At 45.8% G+C, this 19,931-nt stretch overlaps 1 protein-coding gene across 1 annotated transcript in view; it reads left to right on the forward strand.

Moving 5' to 3' along the window:
* The first annotated feature begins 1,104 nt into the window (after positions 1-1,104).
* LOC126424590 (homeobox protein unc-42-like) overlaps positions 1,105-19,931 on the forward strand; it is a 39,770-nt gene continuing 20,943 nt past the window's right edge. Inside the window, exon 1 of the mRNA XM_050087331.1 lies at positions 1,105-1,330. Coding sequence (XP_049943288.1) covers positions 1,105-1,330 — 226 coding nt within the window. The remainder of the gene's footprint in view (positions 1,331-19,931) is intronic.

The following is a 19,931-nucleotide window of genomic DNA, read 5'->3' on the forward strand; positions in this document are numbered from 1 at the left end:
ATTGACGGCACTTTGAACAGTGGACGTTACATTTCAGATGTGTTAGGACGCGTGGATCTACCCTTCATTCGATCCCTGCGAAACCCTACATTTCAGCAGGATAATGCACGTCCGCATGTTGTATCCTTTCTGGATACAGAAAATGTTCGACTGCTGCCCTGGCCAGCATATTCTCTAGATCTCTCAGCAACTGAAAACGTCTGGGTAATGGTGGCCGAGCAACTGGCTCGTCACAATACGCCAGTCACTACTCTTGATGAACAGTGGTATCTTGTTGAAGCTGCATGGGCAGCTGTACCTGTACACGCCATCCAAGCTATGTTTAACTCTATGCCCAGGCGTATCAAGTCCGTAATTACGGCCAGAGGTCGTTGTTCTGGGTACTGATTTCTCTGTATCTATGCACCCAAATTGCGTGAAAACGTAATCACATGTCAGTTCTAGTATAATATATTTGTCCAATGAATACCCGTTTATCATCTGCATTTCTTCTGGGTGTAGTAATTTTAATGGCCAGCAGTGTAGATTTAGATTTAGATGTTACTAATTTCAGCACTGTACATTGTTTATTCTTGGTGTTCGTATTTGTTTTTCCGTCGGTGTGAGTAGTTGCAGATGGTTGGGAACGTCAACTGTGTATGGGAGAGCCGGCCCGTGTGGCCGTGCGGTTCTAGGTGCTTCAGTCTGGAACCGCGTGACCGCTACGGTCGCAGGTTCTAATCCAGCCTCGGGCATGGATGTGTGTAATGTCCTTAGGTTAGTTAGGTTTAAGTAGTTCTAAGTTCTAGGGGACTGATGACCACAGATGTTAAGTCCCATAGTGCTCAGAGCCATTTGAACCATTTTGCATGGGAGATAATTGGTCACATCGTTTCTGTACAGCTGCAGTTGCGTTGAAAATACGAGAGTGGCTGTTGTTTAATGTTTCGTAGAGCAGAACCACAGCAGTTTCTCAATCCGTATTTAACGGGAATAAAATTACTTTGCTGGTGAGGTTCGGGTCCCATAATCACTCGCCAGACAACCCCGTCCCTACAGGCTTATAAAAGACGCGTTACAATGTGCAGAGCACGGCGATTACACAGAGCAGAGGGCGTGTTATTCATGAGGACTGGGGAGCAGGGCTGGGGTTGTGAGAGTGGTGGAGTGAGTGTGTGCAGTGTCGCCCCGGGCCCTGGGGGCAGCAGCGCAGGTGCGGAGGAGTCGAGTGTGGGGTGGACGGCTGGACGCGCGCCGACAAAGCCGACAGATGGGCGGCCATCCAGCCAGGCTGACCCACCCAGGGCCGGGGGAGGCTGCCAAGCCCGCCTGCGGAACATTTGCCGAGCCGGTCGGCCGCAGGTGCCCGCGTCGGCGGGGTCGCGTCCTGTCGCGCTAAGGACCGCTGCTCAGACAGTGACCAGGCGGAACGAGGGGAAAGGATTAAATCAGCACCTCCGAACAATCAGGCTGCGACCGGAAGTTGGCTAAGGTTAGCGTTATGTCCGCACTATAACACAACAAATATTCCGTGATAACCAAATTTATTTGACCTTCTGTCACTCAAAACAAAACTTAAGTTCGACTACACAATACTTCGCTGGCTGTTGCGCCAAGGAGAAATCAGAGTCACTAAAGTGCGCGCCATTTACGACGGCGGCCGAGTTTAGGTTCGTTCTGCGCATCTGACGTCACAAAACACGGTCAGCCAATGAACAGAGAACGACGTTGCCAGAGCTCGACTACAGTGCAGAGCACGGACGAGTGTCTTCAGTTTTAGAAACGTTCAGTCATAAATAAAGTAATTGAACGAAATCAATGTCTTGATAACAGACTTTCTATAAGAGAAAGTTTGGGAAAAGCATTCCTTTTACCAACTGTTTCATATTCTATGAATTAATTAAACCAAACAAGCAATAAGCCTCCTAATTCAGGCGATAGCAAGGAAATTCATTCTCACTAACCGCTTTTTCGCAATAAAGAACAGCGGTAATTGTTTATTTCCTATTGTACTTCGACGAAACGTGAGTAATTCATAGTCATACCAACAGTGTTGGTCAGTATTTTGCTTGATTGCTTAAAGTAGTCCCGGAATTCTATTAAATTACGAGCTGCGTTAGCGTAACGGTTAAGGCGTTTGACTGCTAAGTAAAGGATTCCGAGTTCAAATCTTGTTCAGTGCTTAATACTTTTGTTATTTAAAAATAATATCGAAGTATCTTACTTCATGAATTTTATTCGTTTGACCGTAATTTTTTGAAATTTCTAGTGGCAACTAAAATCGACCATAAGGAAAGTGTACGCTGTGGACTTTTACCTCTGCAAATTCTTCAAAATTTCGTGCAACGGTTTACTACATTTAATGCTCCACAATAACTGCGTTGAACATCGAAACAAAATTAAGTCATTTATGGGCGGGAAGATATCAGTCAAGAAGATGTGTAAAAATCAAATTTTTAGGCCAAATAGTTTTTGTGAAATCGAATGACAAGTGTGTCAAAGCAGTCGGAACACCGTGTGTCTGCACAGGCGAGCAGTGCAGTGATGACATAATCGCGCACAGCGCGGAATGCGGGGAGCACGTCTCTGAAGCAGCGAAAGCGTTAATGCAGCCGTGGTGGCTTTACTTCATAAACTGCGCGCTCCCCCCTAAACGTAAGTTTGCGAAATATACTATACTATGGCGCTGCTTCTCTTGACGCGTCCGTCGTTTGCAACTGGCAACGCAGCAATCTCCCGCGTCTGCGTGGGCATGCGCGAGCCGCCAAGATAAAAGAATTGAACTATAGTAGAGAATACAAGTCCAAACCACTGCCAAACAGTCGATACCGACGCGTCGCAAGTTTGCAGCCAGGGAGGCCACAGTACGATTCGGTCGTCGTGAATCCAGTAGCCGGGTAGTAACACAGTCATCGGCGAAGATTCAACTGGTTAAACGTGGTCAGGGAGCTCGCTTAAATCCGCAGGTCAGAGTGTTGGTAGATGGCGCCCTTGTACGGTTGCTCACTCTGGTGGCAAGGGCAGCGCCGCCAGGGTAATCCGTATCCGTGGAGGTAAGAATACGGGGAGATGGCGGGCGCTACGTATCCCAGCCGTACTACGTTTTGAAGCCATGGGGGCGTGGCTCGCTGCCATGACACTCTGACCAAAACATTGCCAGTGTGCTATAGCGCTGCGTGTATTACAGTCGCTAACTGCACCATATACGCATGTAACGTCATCAGATTGGTTGTTTCAAAGTTTTTGTTCAAAATAAAATCTCGTAAAGGCGAAATTCCGCGTTTCTTCTGATTAAAAATAGTTTTTAATGTAATATTACGAATAGCTAGCCTTCAATGTAAACGATACAATTTTGTTAATTCAGTAATAAACGTGTATCACAAACTAAATAATAGAAACTGAAGACTAAGTTAGCTATACCCTCCCTCCAAAGCCCCATAAATACAACTTGTTTGTAATACGTACTGGGACATTTCAGTTACGTTACACTACTGGGAAACACTGTTCATTACCACCAATATTTACTGAAATACGGTACATAGAATGGCAAATCTACACAGTGTCCTGTTTAGGCCTATACTTTACGCCAGTTAATGTAGTGTTAGCTTTTAATTTGGTACATGATGAAGACAAAGTGAGTTACTCAACACTTCGATTATCGACGATAGGTACGTATTATACTGAAAGGTGAACTTGAAAACTAAGAATTTAATTCTTTGAATTAACATACCTTTTGCAAATGTTTTGGGTGTGTAGGGAAAACTGATGGTACAGCATTTTCTCGGAGCCTTACTGTTGAAAGGGAAGTTCGGTCTATGTCCTCTTCTCGGAAATGCTCAGAACATATAGTGCTCCATTTAGACGCACGCCAATTCTTCATCCTCACGGCATTCTCCCACAAAGCTTTCCGAGTTTCATTTTTAGGAAATCTAAAATCGTACAGGAGAAAAACACGCTATAGTACAAGAACCGATGTAGCACACGTTCATTCACAATGAAGTTGTAAAATCACACTTAACGAGACAGCTTGCACATGAAATGTTATTCCCTTCGATTTCGCATCACAATCAGAACGATTCGTACATCCGAACACCACACAAGTCACCATAATAGCGCAAAATCCTTCCAAAAGCGAGCGACAAGCCTATGCACACTAGCTTACAGCAGCAATGTTTTGGTCGGATTGAGATGGCTACCCTCGGCTTCACATAGCTTCGCAGCTGTGACGTCACGGCGTCTCCCTCTATTCTTACCTCCATGTCCGCATCGATAGTGGTGTGTACGCTGCCGCTAACCCCGCGACGACGCGTTCACTGGCGCCAGTTGTTGACGCCGTGTGCCGCGCTTGTTGTGGCACGCCGCGCCGAGTTGACGGCTGCTGTGCGGCGGCCGATACTACAGTTAGAGATAAGTTTAGCCGAAAAATTTTTACCAGGGACCCGACAGTGTTTAAATGCAGTTCTTACTAGAATGCAATTCTTACTAGAAAGAGCAGATAAGCAGATGTTAGCATCCCCCTTAGTAAATGAATCGACTTCATTTACTTCCGGTACGATGGACGTGGAAGAATTATGGGCAAATTTAAACACATTGTAAATCACGTATTGGACAAGTATGTGCCGAAAAAGTGGATTTCGGACGGAAAAGACCAGTCGTGGTTTAACAGCGCAATTCGGAGAATGCTCAGGAAACAAAGACAGTTGCAGTCGCGGTGCAAGAAAGATCGGGAGAATGAGGACAGGCATAAGTTAGTAGAGATTCGTGCTGCTGTAAAAAGAGCGATGCGCGAAACACTCAACCACTACCACAGCCATACCTTAGCAAAAGATCTTGCTGAAAACCCAAGGAACTTCTGGTATTACGTAAAATCGGTAAGCTGTTCGAAGGCTTCCATCCAGTCACTCACTGATCAGTCTGGCCTGGCAACGGAAGACAGCAAAACGAAAGCTTAAATTTTAAATTTACCATTTGAGAAATCTTTCACGCAGGAGGATCGTACAAACATACCGCCGTTTGAGTCTCGTACAGATTCCCGTATGGAGGACATAGTGATAGACATCCTGGGGTTGAGAATCGGCTGAATGGGTTGAAAATAAATAAATCGCCAGGTCCTGATGGGATTCCAATTCGGTTTAACAGAGAGTACTCTAATGCAGTGGCTCCTTACTTAGCTTGCATTTATCGCGAATTTCTTGCCCAACGTAAAGTCCCGAGCGACTGGAAAAAAGCGCAGGTGACGCCTGTATATAAGAAGGGTAGAAGGACGGACCCTCAAAATTACAGACCAATATCCTTAACATCGGTTTGTTGCAGGATTCTCGAACATATTCTTAGTTCGAATATAATGAATTTCCTTGAGACAGAGTTGTTTCTGTCCATGAATCAGCACGGCTTTAGAAAGCATCGTTCCTGCGAAACGCAACTCGCCCTATTTTCACATGATATCCTGCGAACCATGGATGAATGGTATCAGACGCATGCCATATTACTTGATTTCCGGAAACCGTTTGACTCCGTGCCCCACTGCAGTCTCCTAACTAAGGTACGAGCATATGGGATTGGCTCCCAAGTATGTGAGTGGCTCGAAGACTTCTTAAGTAATAGAACCCAGTACGTTGTCCTCGATGGTGAGTGTTCATCGGAGGTGGGGGTATCATCTGGAGTGTCCCAGGGAAGTGTGGTAGGTCCGCTGTTGTTTTCTATCTACATAAATGATCTTTTGGATAGGGTGGATAGCAATGTGTGGTTGTTTGCTGATGATGCTGTGGTGTACGGGAAGGTGTCGTCGTTGAGTGACTGTAGGAGGATGCAAGATGACTTTGACAGGATTTGTGATTGGTGTAAACAATGGCAGCTAACTCTAAATATAGATAAATGTAAATTAATGCAGATGAATAGGAAAAAGAATCCTATAATTTTCGAATACTCCATCAGTAGTGTAGCGCTTGACACAGTCACGTCGATTAAATATTTGGGCGTAACATTGCAGACCGATATGAAGTGGGACAAGCATGTAATGGCAGTTGTGGGAAAGGCGGATAGTCGTCTTCGGTTCATTGGTAGAATTTTGGGAAGATGTGGTTCATCTGTAAAGGAGACCGCTTATAAAACACTAATACAACCTATTCTTGAGTACCGCTCGAGCGTTTGGGATCCCTATCAGGTCGGATTGAGGGAGGACATAGAAGCAATTCAGAGGCAGGCTGCTAGATTTGTTACTGGTAGGTTTGATCATTGCGCGAGTGTTACGGAAATGCTTCAGGAACTCGGGTGGGAGTCTCTAGAGGAAAGGAGGCGTTCTTTTCGTCAATCGCTGCCGAGGAAATTTGGAGAACGAGCATTTGAGGCTGACTGCAGTACAGTTTTACTGCCGCCAACTTACATTTCGCGGAAAGTCCACAAAGATAAGATAAGAGAGATTAGGGCTCGTACAGAGGCATATAGGCAGTCATTTTTCCCTCGTTCTGTTTGGGAGTGGAACAGGGAGAGAAGATGCTAGTTGTGGTATGAGGTACCCTCCGCCTCGCACCGTATGGTGGATTGCGGAGTATGTATGTAGATGTAGAATGCAGTTGGTGCTGGCGTTTTCGTTGCTGTTAGAAGTGGTTTATCTTGTAGCGAAACTGAAGTACGTAATTGCTGTGAATTACACCGGAGAGTCAAAGAAACTGGTACAACTGCCTAAATATCGTGTAGGGCCTGCGCGAGCACGCAGAAGTACCACAACACGACGTGGCATGGACTCGACTAATGTGTGAAGTAGTGGGCTTCAAAGTGCTCTCGATATGAAATACTGTATGAACCGCCGCGGGAACAACTGTGACATTAGCTGCTAGGCTGCGATATTAGCCTTGAATATGGAAACGACTTCACTAGTACTATGTATACAACTTTGCTTCCGCCGTTTTTTTCTCGAAGTTCTGGGCTTTATTGTGAAAAACGTACAAAAAAATTATGATTCATAGTATTTCCCATCGTTGGCCACTGCATTCTCCCATATTTCGGTTAGGATACGAATCCAGTGGTGGAAGAACTGAGCGTCTTTTGTGGAGATCCATGAATCGACTCAATTTTTCACTTGTTCATATGAGCGGAAGTGCTGGTCAGCCAGACTGTATGACACTGAACGGAAAAGGTGGTAGTCAAGAGAGCAACGTATGGAGAATACGGCGGCAGGTATAAGACTTCTCATTTAAACGTTTCCATGTATATTTTGACGGGTTTTGCGACATGGGGTCCAGCACTGACCTGCTGCAAAATTACATTTACGTGTCTATCGCTGTATTGTTGCCGTTTGTGTTTGTACTACGCTCGAACGCATCAATTGTTTTCAATAATGATGTCCTGTGAGCGTCTTCGTCTGTTTCAGCAGCTAGGAAAACGTTCTGTCTATCTCCGGCATGCCGGACTTTGACATCAAAATCACCGTTCATAAGTCATTGAAAACATTCCCTGCACGTTCTTATACTAATAGTTTCATCTTACCCAGCATGTTAAAGCAGAAAATTAAAACTTCCCGCAAATGGCGAGAAACGCGTACGTAAGTTGACGTACTTAATCGAGAATAACCTTATGATGCAATCACAGCTCGACTAATATTTTTATGTCATTATGTTTACAGAGGCCTAAGCTTATTGCATAACACCTATGACCAACCACCTGAACCCCACATGCCCCTACAGCCGTCTATTGCAAAACGGCGGAAGCAAAGTAGACCTAATAATTCAAATAAATTTCAACTGATATGTGGCGCAGTACACAGAACTCTGAGTGACAGGGAAGGATACAAAGCTACATTTTCACGAAGAAATGGCTGCCTCTGGTCTAACATACTGAAGCTAAACTTGAACGTTAATTAAGAAATCAAAAGATGAATGTTGTCGGTTGAAATGAAATTTTTAGAAGAGTTATAAACTATACAGTCAGAGATCAAATGCAGAACAAAATTATTAGAGAACAACTTAATACATACTGTTTAAATTAAAGAGAATATATATGGAGCAAGAATGTATGAAACGGAGATAATACACTCCTGGAAATGGAAAAAAGAACACATTGACACCGGTGTGTCAGACCCACCATACTTGCTCCGGACACTGCGAGAGGGCTGTACAAGCAATGATCACACGCACGGCACAGCGGACACACCAGGAACCGCGGTGTTGGCCGTCGAATGGCGCTAGCTGCGCAGCATTTGTGCACCGCCGACGTCAGTGTCAGCCACTTTGCCGTGGCATACGGAGCTCCATCGCAGCGTGGACGTGAACCGTATGTGCAGTTGACGGACTTCGAGCGAGGGCGTATAGTGGGCATGTGGGAGGCCGGGTGGACGTACCGCCGAATTGCTCAACACGTGGGGCGTGAGGTCTCCACAGTACATCGATGTTGTCGCCAGTGGTTGGCGGAAGGTGCACGTGCCCGTCGACCTGGGACCGGACCGCAGCGACGCACGGATGCACGCCAAGACCGTAGGATCCTACGCAGTGCCGTAGGGGACCGCACCGCCACTTCCCAGCAAATTAGGGACACTGTTGCTCCTGGGGTATCGGCGAGGACCATTCGCAACCGTATCCATGAAGCTGGGCTACGGTCCCGCACACCGTTAGGCCGTCTTCCGCTCACGCCCCAACATCGTGCAGCCCGCCTCCAGTGGTGTCGCGACAGGCGTGAATGGAGGGACGAATGGAGACGTGTCGTCTTCAGCGATGAGAGTCGCTTCTGCCTTGGTGCCAATGATGGTCGTATGCGTGTTTGGCGCCGTGCAGGTGAGCGCCACAATCAGGACTGCATACGACCGAGGCACACAGGGCCAACACCCGGCATCATGGTGTGGGGAGCGATCTCCTACACTGGCCGTACACCACTGGTGATCGTCGAGGGGACACTGAATAGTGCACGGTACATCCAAACCGTCATCGAACCCATCGTTCTACCATTCCTAGACCGGCAAGGGAACTTGCTGTTCCAACAGGACAATGCACGTCCGCATGTATCCCGTGCCACCCAACGTGCTCTAGAAGGTGTAAGTCAACTACCCTGGCGACAGCAAGATTTCCGGATCTGTCCCCCATTGAGCATGTTTGGGACTGGATGAAGCGTCGTCTCACGCGGTCTGCACGTCCAGCACGAACGCTGGTCCAACTGAGGCGCCAGGTGGAAATGGCATGGCAAGCCGTTCCACAGGACTACATCCAGCATCTCTACGATCGTCTCCATGGGAGAATAGCAGCCTGCATTGCTGCGAAAGGTGGATATACACTGTACTAGTGCCGACATTGTGCATGCTCTGTTGCCTGTGTCTATGTGCCTGTGGTTCTGTCAGTGTGATCATGTGATGTATCTGACCCCAGGAATGTGTCAATAAAGTTTCCCCTTCCTGGGACAATGAATTCACGGTGTTCTTATTTCAATTTCCAGGAGTGTATATCGACAGAACAGGGGGAAGATACATTAGGTAAACGAGTAATCTACACCGTGATTCCGTTGTGATGTTACTACTTTCAGGCATGATGGACAAGGGAAAGTGTATCAATTTCAGGTTAGGGGTCCATGTCTGGAAATGACCGAGCCAAAAGATGTAAGTGAAAATCGTTGTGCTACCACTGACAGTGTTACTAAAATTCCAGGGTAGGCAACTTTCGCAGGTGGTAGTATGGACCAAAACAAGGAAAAATTGTATAGCAAAAATAGTCTCTGAAATTTATACCTTAAGAGCTATGGGCACTTGGTCAGTGGAAGAGAGATGTTTGACAGTAGGGAAGATGAACAGGTGGTCGTGGCTGTTAAGGTATACATTTTAGAGCCCACATCTACTGGACTTTTTTTCATATTTTAGTCCATTCTACTTTCTCCAAAAATATGGAAGCCAAAGAGCTTACAGCAGAAGAGATGAGTTTCACAATATTGAAGATGAACCAGTATTCATAGCCGTTAAGGTATACATTTTAGAGCCCATATCTACTGGACATTTTTTTCATATTTTAGTCCATTCTACCTCCTCCAAAACTATGGAAAGCAAAGAGTATGCAGTAGAAGAGATGAGTTGTACAGCATCGAAGATGAAGCAGTGTTCATAGCTCTTAATGCATAAAACTGCACTAGACACTTGTTGTCTTATACAGGGTGTTACAAAAAGGTACGGCCAAACTTTCAGGAAACATTCCTCACACACAAAGAAAGAAAATATGTTATGTGGACATGTGTCCGGAAACGCTTAATTTCCATGTTAGAGCTCATTTCAGTTTCGTCAGAATGTACTGTAAATCCTTTATCGTAGCGAAGGTAAAGTGATATTAATAAAGTGAGTTTTATGGATGGCATCAAAATTGAATTACAGTTTTTAAAGACTATTCCTTTTTTCCTCTATTTCAGGGAGTGTACATGTGTCATTCTTCTGCTGGTTGTTCTTGTTGCTACCGAACAGTCACATCACAAACGTTTGCCTTCTTTGATATGTCGATTTTAACCTAACATTATTGGAATGTGAATGAATTTCTTTTGCGATTATGTTCTAGCATTCCAGCTCTACTATATAAATCGTTCTTTACTCTTGAATTCAGTCATATGAGGATGTAATTTCAGATCGTTGAAGCACAAAAGTAGCGTCCAAGTACATTTAAATAACAAAAAAGCTGTACTTTGTCTGTTTGCGTGTTTAAGAAATCTTTCACGCTGCAGAATCGTACAAACAAACAGACGTTTGACCATCGCACAGACTCCCGTATGGAAGACGCACTAACAGGCATCCCTGACGTAGACAAACAATTGAAAGAGTTGAAAACAAATAAGTGGCCAAGTCCACTATAAAAAATACTTACTTAGCTTGCATTTCTCGTGAATCTGTCGCCCAAGCGACTGGAAAAGAGCGCATGGCAAAAGAACGGGACCACAAAATTACAGACCAATATCCTTAACACAGGTCTGTTGCAGAATTCTTGAACATATTCTCAGTTCGAATATAAAAAAATTTCTCTGAGGCTGAAAAGTTTCCGCCCCCAAGTCAGTACGGATTTAAAAGCATCGCTTACGTGAAACCCAACTTGCCCTTTTCTCTCGTGGTATCCTTCGAACCACGGATAAAAGGAAACAGACAGATTTCATGTTCTTACATCTTCCAAAGGCTTTTAACACGGTGCATCACTGCAGTCTGTTAACGAAGGAATGAGCATACGGAGCAGGTACGAGCATACGGAATAGGTTCCTAGGTATGTGACTGGCTCGAAGACTGCTTCTTAATAGAACCCAGTACCGTAAACTGGGTATCCTTCGACTGATTTTCAGATTCAGATGTGATTATCATTACTGTTTTTTATCTTCTGTGATACTTATGCTAGTGAACATAGCTCGTATGAAAGAATTACATACTAATTAGTACAATACATATCTTAAAATGCGGAGGAATTAATGGATAAAAATGTAAATGGGCAAAGTTAGCGTAGATTTGGGGATACATTGACCAGCCTATAATTTCCGCCATAACTGTCAGCTACCATTCCATATATGGTCAATATTTCAGAAATACAATGAAACTTTGACCACCGAGAAACAAATACACTGACTGAAATTTTGTTGAGAGCTTTATTAATCGTCACAACGGTACGTAAGTCGTTGTAATCCATCACCAAAAATTATAAACGTAGTGAAAGGTATTAAGACGGAGTACCACACACATAGCTCCAAATTTAGCGGAACATAATGTTTTCAATTTCATTCATCTCAGACCTAACTCCACGTTTCAAAATATCCATTGCAGTTAGAATTAATGTTATCTGTTTTACACTTAAGGAGAAAATATATGAGACTTGTGGCCAAACAAAGTTCACTCCATGTTTCCGGGGATGTTTGACGTTATTTGTTATATTCGAATCACTGGCTGAATCACAACAGTTTGCAATTTGAGCAATATATATGTTTTATGGAGATGATTCGGGAACTCAAATGGGAATCCCTGGAGGGAAAGCGACATAGTTTTTGAGGGAAACTATTAAGAAAATTTAGAGAACCATTATTTGAAGCTGACTGCAGAACGATTCTACAGCCGGCAACGTACGTTTAACGTAAGGACCACGAAAATAAGAAATATTGAGGCTCATATGGAGGCGTATAGACTATCGTTTTTCCCCCGCTCTATTTGCAAGTAAATGACAAGCAGTCTTACAGAGTACTCTCCGCCATGCATCATACGCTGGCTTGCAGAGTATGCATGTAGAGGTAGATGCACTACTTAACTTTGCGTAACTTTTAGATATCAACTCAATGTACCTTAAAAATGCAAATCCGTTGTCTATCAATCGTTGGGATAAAACACATTTTCTAATTTAGTTCGGATCGAGTGAATCAGTTACATCAAGAATGCCTCCGTCTTGGATAAATTTCTGCGGTCTCGCATGCCTGCTATCTTTCTTCTAGACGAGTGTCTACAACAGTCTTGATTTTTTTAAATATAAATACCGATAGCCGCAGTTTTAATACCTATGCACGCATCAAAAGAAGTTTTGCATCACCTCGGTTGCGAGAGTTCCGGAATCTCTACAGAAAACTGGAATAGAGATCAACATAAACATCATTTCCGCCCTTTTTATTGCTCATGAAAACCACACATTACGTGTTGTATCGCCATACAGCGAGACTTTCAGAGGTGGTGGCTCAGATTGCCGTTCACACCGGTGCCTCTAATACCCAGTAGCACGTCCTCTTGCACTGATGCATGCCTGTATTCGTCATGGCATGCTATCCACAAGTTCATCAAGGCAGTTTTGGTCCAGATTCTCCCATTCCTCAACGGCGATTCAGCGTAGATTCCTCAGAGTGGTCACGTCGTCCACAAACAGCCCTTTTGAATCTATCCCAGGCATGTTCGATAGTGTTCATTCCTAGAGAACGTGCTGGCCACTCTGGTGAAGCGATGTCATCCTGAAGGAAGTCATTCACAAGATGTGCACGACGGGGGCGCGAACTGTCGTCCATGAAGACGAAGCCTCACCAATTTGCTGCCGATATGGCTGCACTATCGGATGGCATTCACGTATCGTACAGCCGTTACGGCGCCTTCCATGACCACCAGCAGCGTACGTCGGCCCCACATAATGCCACCCCAAAACATCAGGGAACCTCCACCTTGCTGCACTCGCTGGACAGTGCGTCTAAGGCGTTCAGCCTGACAGTGTTTCCTCCTAACACGTTTCCGACGATTGTCTGGTTAAAGGCATATGCGACACTCATCGGTGAAGACAACGTGATTCCAAGATTCCAATCCTCAGCGGTCCATTCGGCATGTTGTTGGGCCCATCTCTGTACCGCGCTGCATGGTGTCGTGGTTGCAAAGATGAACTTCACCATGGACGTCGGGATAGAAGTTGCGCATCGTGCAGCCTATTGCGCACAGTTCGAATCGCAACACGAAGTCCTGTGGCTGCACGAAAAGCATTATTCAACATGGTGGCGTTGCTATCAGGGTACCTCCGAGCCATAATCCGTAGGTAGCGGTCATCCACTGCAGTAGTAGCCCTTGGGCGGCCTGAGCGAGGCATGTCATCGACAGTTCCTGTCTCTCTGCATCTCCTCCATGTCCGAACAACATCGCTTTGGTTCACTCTGAGACGCCTGGACACTTTCCTTGTTGGGAGCCCTTCCTGGCACAAAGTAACAATGCTGAAGCGATGGAACCGCGGTACTGACCGTCTAGGCATGGTTGAACTACAGACAACACGAGCCGTGTACCTCCTTCCTGGTGGAATGACTGGAACTAGTCAAGTTGTGCCACAAACTCCTCTTCTCGCCAATTCTATTCAATACCTCCTCATTAGTTATGTGATCTATCCATCTAATCTTCAACATTCTTCTGTAGCACCATATTTCAAAAACTTCTATTCTCTTCTTGTCTAAACTATTTTCACTTCCATACATGGCCACACTCCATACAAATACTTTCAGAAACGACTTCCTGACACTTAAATCTATACTCGATGTTAACAAATTTCTCTTCTTCAAAAATGCTTTCCTTGCCATTGCCAGTCTACATTTTATATCCTCTCTACTTCGACCATCATCAGTTATTTTGCTCCCCAAATAGCAAAACTCCTTTAGCACTTTAAGTGTCTCATTTTCTAATCTAATTCCCTCAGCATTACTCGTTTTAATTCGACTACATCCCATTATCCTCGTTTTGCTTTTTTTGATGTTCATCTCATACCCTCCTTTCAAGACACTGTCCATTCCGTTCAACTGCTCTTCCAAGTCCTTTGCTGTTTCTGACAGAATTACTATGTCATCGGCAAACCTCAAAGTTTTTATTTCTTCTCCATGGATTTTAATACCTACTCCGAAATTTTCTTTTGTTTCATTTACTGCTTGCTCAATATACAGATTGAATAGCATCGGGGAGAGGCTACAACTCTGTCTCACTCCCTTCCCAACCACTGCTTCCCTTTCATATCCCTCGATTCTTATAACTGCCATCTTGTTTCTGTACAGAATGAAATTTGTGATCCCTATAATAGCATAGACGTTTAGGTGACTTATCTAGCTACGTGTGGCCGGCCGCGATCGTCTAGCGGTTCTAGGCGCGCAGTCCGGAACTGCGCGACTGCTACGGTCGCAGGTTCGAATCCTGCCTCGGGCATGGATGTTTGTGATGTCCTTAGGTTAGTTAGGTTTAAGTAGTTCTAAGTTCTAGGGGACTGATGACCACAGATGTTAAGTCCCATAGTGCTCAGAGCCATTTGAACCATTTGAAGTTACGTGTATAGGTGTCGGAAGATGAGATCAGTAAGTCACTGGAACTGGTAGTCAAATATAATAAGTAATAAATTTGCGGCTGTCAGTATTTATTTTCCTCAAGACTTTTACCAGCGGCAGTCCCGTTAGATTTGCATAAGATGGAAGTGCATTGTCTTCAGTTCTGTACTGCATGTGATGCTAACCTCATAACTTCGTTGAAGTGTCCGTGCAAAGGTGAAGACAACTAGTGTCCCAGCCAGGTGTTGGCACGGTTAGAGCGCGGACCTGGCTCACGGCTGGTGACGGCCGTGGCTTAGCACTGACCACTGCGGCGGGCTGAGCAGCGCTGACCAGGTGCGGGCGCCGTGTGATGGGATCAGGGGCCGCTAATCCCCCGGCAGCGCCTAAGTTTCGACGCCGAGCCCATTAGGGAGGCCGGCGCTAATCCCGGGAACAGCTGGTCTGTGCTGTCTGTCCTCTGGGACTGTCACAGCTGCTGCCCACGAGGCACCTGGAGAGACCGCGTGTGCCGCACACGTCTACGTCAACAAACATAGGGGAATGTTGCCTCCACTGTACCTTCTCCTAATTAGTACCACTACTACAGAATTCATACCTCTCGTACTGTCCGATAATTGGTAAAGTCAAAATGAACTGTGTGCTTATTGGAACCATATCGTCAACTATGTTCTGTGTCTTGAGGATCAGACCGATCAGGGGAAAGTAATGAAAAGTGTCAGAAGTGAGAACAGCGAGAAACTTAACATCAGAGTTGGCAGTCACGAAGTAGACAAATCCATTGCCTCAAAGTAACCCATGGTAAACAGAGCAAGGAGGACATAAAAAACCGGCTAGCATAGGCAAAGAGGGCATTCCTAGCCAAGAGAAGTCTACTAGGCCTTAATTTGAGGAATTAATTTCCGAGACTGTACATGTGGTGCACGGCATAGTATGGAAGTGAATCATTGCAAGAAAACCAGAGCAGAAGAGAATCGAAGCATTTGAAATTTCTGTGCTACAGGAGAATGTTGGAAATTTGGTGGACTGAGAAGGTACAGAGAGGAGTTCCTCTGCAGAATCAGCGAAGGAAGTGAAATGTGGAAAACACTGTCAAGAAGAAGGGACATGATGATGGGTATCTCGGAATAACTTCCGTAGTACTACAGGGTAAAAACTGTAGGTGGAGTCATAGATTGGAATATATCTAATGAATAACTGAGGAAATTGGGTGCAAGTGCTACTCTGTGATGAAGGCGCTGGCCCAAGATAAGAATTTGTGGCGGGGAGCCCAGAACCAGTCCTACGACCGATTACTCACAGTCTCCCCCCCGCCCCCCCCCCCCCCCCCCGCACCACCGCCTCCCCTCACCAAACATCCAAGAAAGTGCCGTAATCCCCCTCATTATCGCTGTGAAAGTTATACGACGGAGGCAGCATAATGGCTGCACAAGTTTACGAACACAATGTGGTAATAATAATGTGGCGTTTCTTCGAAGTGTTGCCGCGAACCCAACAGCATGTCTCTCGATTCGTCTGATGTCTGTCGTCATGCCTACTTAATAAAGACTCCAGAAAAGTCGATCAGTACTCAAGGATTGGTTGCTCTAGCTTGGCCGGCCGGTGTTTTCTTCATTTACTACACTTCCTCTTCCTAGTAGATTTTGTAGTTATACTTTGGCACCTTATTCCCGCTTTCAGGTCCCTTTTATTTTTGTTTACGTAAATATTGGTACAACTGAAGCGCATCTCTCTAAATTAATTTCATGCCTCTCAGGCCGGCCGGGGTGGCCAAGCGGTTAAAGGCGCTTCAGTCTGGAACCGCGCGACCCCTACGGCCGCAGATTCGAATCCTGCCGTGGGCATGGATGTGTGTGATGTCCTTAGATTAGTTAGGTTTAAGTAGTTCTAAGTTCTAGGGGACTGATGACCTCAGATGTTAAGACCCATAGTGCTCAGAGCCATTTGAACCATTTGCTCTAGCTTATTGTATGCAGCTTCCTCTATACACGGTCCCATCACATTAATGTGACCACCGCGTACGTTCAGCACCAACGTGCAATAACCACTCACAGACAGCAGGTGGCAGAACTGGCTGTGGAGGATATATGAAGGTTCTCGTGGGGACGTGGTAAGTGGTGCAGTCGCTGTCGTAATGCGAAACGGCGTGTTTTATGTGACGTCCAAAAGGGCTCGATCGTTGGATTTCTGGTCAAAGATGGAAGCATTTCCGAAACGGCAAATTTTGTAAACTGTTCAAGTGGCGCTGTTGTAAAAGTATACCGTGCTCGGCTGAAGGGAGATATCTAAAATTGGTGCCGAGGCAACAGTCATGCACCACGGGCCTTAGATGACAGTCATGAACGACGACCGAACGAGGTGGGTTCTCATTGGCAGTTACCACTCCCAATCCTCGTTCTCTACCTTTCCAGCTACAGGCTGCTGTTTGTTCTAAATGTCCTCAGACAAAGCTGTTGATCATCGTTTGTACCGCCTACGTAATGAGACATTGGCTCTGTGGCACTTTTCACCCTTGCTGCAGTGGTAACACAGGTTCCCGTCAGATCACCGAAGTAAAGCGCTCTCGGGCTGGGCTAGCAATTGGATGGGTGACCGTCCGGTCTGCCGAGCGCTGTTGGCAAGCGGGGTGCACTCAGCCCTTGTGAGGCAAACTGAGGAGCTATTCGATTGAGAAGCAGCGGCTTCGGTCTCGGAAACTGACATACGGTCGGGAGAGCGGTGTGCTGACCACATGTCCCTCCATATCCGCATCCAGTGACGCCTGTGGGCCGAGGATGACACGGCGGCCGGTCGGTAACGTTGGGCCTTCCAAGGCCTGTTCGGACGGAGTAGAAGTCAATAATCAAAGAAAAAAGTTCGGTCATCAATTGGAAACTCATCGCGCGTCATCGTAGTATTCGACATGCAACAACTCCCGGCACCATAAAAAAAATTCAATAAACAGAAAAGTAACTGGAACTTTACAGTAACTATCCAAACACTCTCAAGCCGGCCATGATTTTTCAAGCCACATATTTGCGAATGGCACGAACGTATTCGCATATGAATAAATTACAACGTATGCTATTTATCTTAGAGCAGGATACGCAACCTATTGAACAGATATGCTCCTTCACCCACGATTTAAGTACAGGGTGGTCCAAAAGTATGAACACCCTGATAAAATCCAAATGGAGTAGCAAACACGGAAACAGAGTTCCTACACACGAGGACCGGGAAGGGGGAAACTTTATAGGCTATTCCACCAACATGGCGGCCATCTTGAAAGCCGCCATCTTGGATTCAACTTCAACATTTCAAATGGGAATGTGGTCATGTGACATATGAAACATATAGGGAATTTCACCAGAAAAACAATGCCGTTGTTATTTCAAACATAGCTTTGTTCATTCTCGGGTTATAGCCAATTACTTGCGGCAGCAGTAGGACGCTCGGCAGCGTGAGTATTACGTACTGAGAAGTAATAAAATGGAGTCTGAAACGGTGTAAAGTGACTATCCCATGTGTTTAACTGTTAGGTATCATTTACTCATGCTGACCTTTTAATCATTGTTTCCTTATTTACAGGCTACAAAATGTCCTTAACACATGAAGAACGCATTGGATTTATCTTGATATCAGGAGAAAGAAGCACACAGGTCATTGCTGAGGATTTCAACAGTCGTCACCCAACCAGACAGCCCATCACTCACAGCGCAGTTGCCAAGCTTTTGCCCAATTTCCTAGCAACAGTTTCTGTCGCAGATAAACCTAAGGTTGGAAGACCAAAATCCGCCACCGATGAAGCAACAACAGTGAGCGTGTTGGCACCATTTAGTAAGAGTCCGCAACGGAGTACTCGACGCCTGTCACAAGAATGTGGGGTTAGCCGTACCTCCACACTGCGAATTTTATCGCAGCACAAATGGCACCCGTACAAAACTCAGCTGCTCCAACACCTGAACGAGGATGACCCAGACCGTCGGGCACAGTTAGCAGAATGGGTGACACAGCAGCTGCAGATAAACCCACGTTTCCCCTATCAGGTGCTGTTCAGTGATGAAGCCAATTTCTTCATCAATGGTGAAGTGAACAAGCAGAATCACAGATACTGGTCCGACACAAATCCGCACTGGATTGATGCTTCCAAAACGGTCGACTCATAAAAAGTGATGGCATGTCTTGACTTCCACGTATTTTCTTTTTAATGGAGAATACTACGAACAAACGGAGGGAGTCGCCATGGGTAGCCCACTCTCACCGGTGGTAGCGAATTTGTACATGGAGAACTTCGAGGAGGAAGCCCTGTCGTCAGCCGTATGGAAACCTACTTGCTTTTTCCGTTACGTGGACGACACGTTCGTCATCTGGCCACATGGTATGGATAAACTCCTTGAGTTCCTTACACATCTACTCCATACACCCCAACATCAAATTCACTATGGAGACTGAAACGGAGGGTAAATTACCTTTCCTTGACGTCTTGGTCAAGAGAAGGGCTGACGGCACCCTAGGTCATGGGGTGTATCGGAAGACTACGCACACTGATCTGTATTTGCACGCAGACAGCTGCCACCACCCTTCACAGAGGAATGGGGTACTTAAAACTCTAGTACATAGGGCGCGCACTATCTCTGACGCAGAGAGTCTACCCCAGGAATTGGAACATCTGAGAACTGTATTTCGAAAAAATGGGTACTCAGAGTGGCAGATTCAACGTGCTCTCCGCCCAACCACTGCAGCACAACCTGTTGAGATGGATGAAGTCACGAGGGAGGAGGTAGGCACTGCATTTATTCCATACACAGGCGCACTCTCGGGGAATATCGCCCGCATTTTGAAGAAACACCGGGTCGGAACTGTGTTTTGTCCAAATAGAACTCGTGTACTGGTGGGGAGCGCCAAAGATGACCTCGGTTTGAGGAAGGCCGGCGTGTACCTGATTCCGTGTCAATGTGGCAAGTCGTATATTGGTCAGACGAGGCGTACCGTCGAGGATCGATGCCGTGAACACCAGAGGCACACTCGACTGATGTATCCGAGCAAGTCGGCGGTCGCTGAACATTGTTTGTCGGAAAATCACGCCATGGAGTATGACCGCACGAGGATTCTGGTACAGACGTCGAGATACTGGGATAGCGTTGTTAGAGAGGCCATCGAAATTCGCACCAATGACGACTTCATAAACCGTGACTGTGGCTATAATCTTAGCAAGGCTTGGGAACCAGCGAGCGGGT

This window comes from Schistocerca serialis, chromosome 10, assembly GCF_023864345.2.
Source record: "Schistocerca serialis cubense isolate TAMUIC-IGC-003099 chromosome 10, iqSchSeri2.2, whole genome shotgun sequence".
NCBI classification, from domain to species: domain Eukaryota; kingdom Metazoa; phylum Arthropoda; class Insecta; order Orthoptera; family Acrididae; genus Schistocerca; species Schistocerca serialis.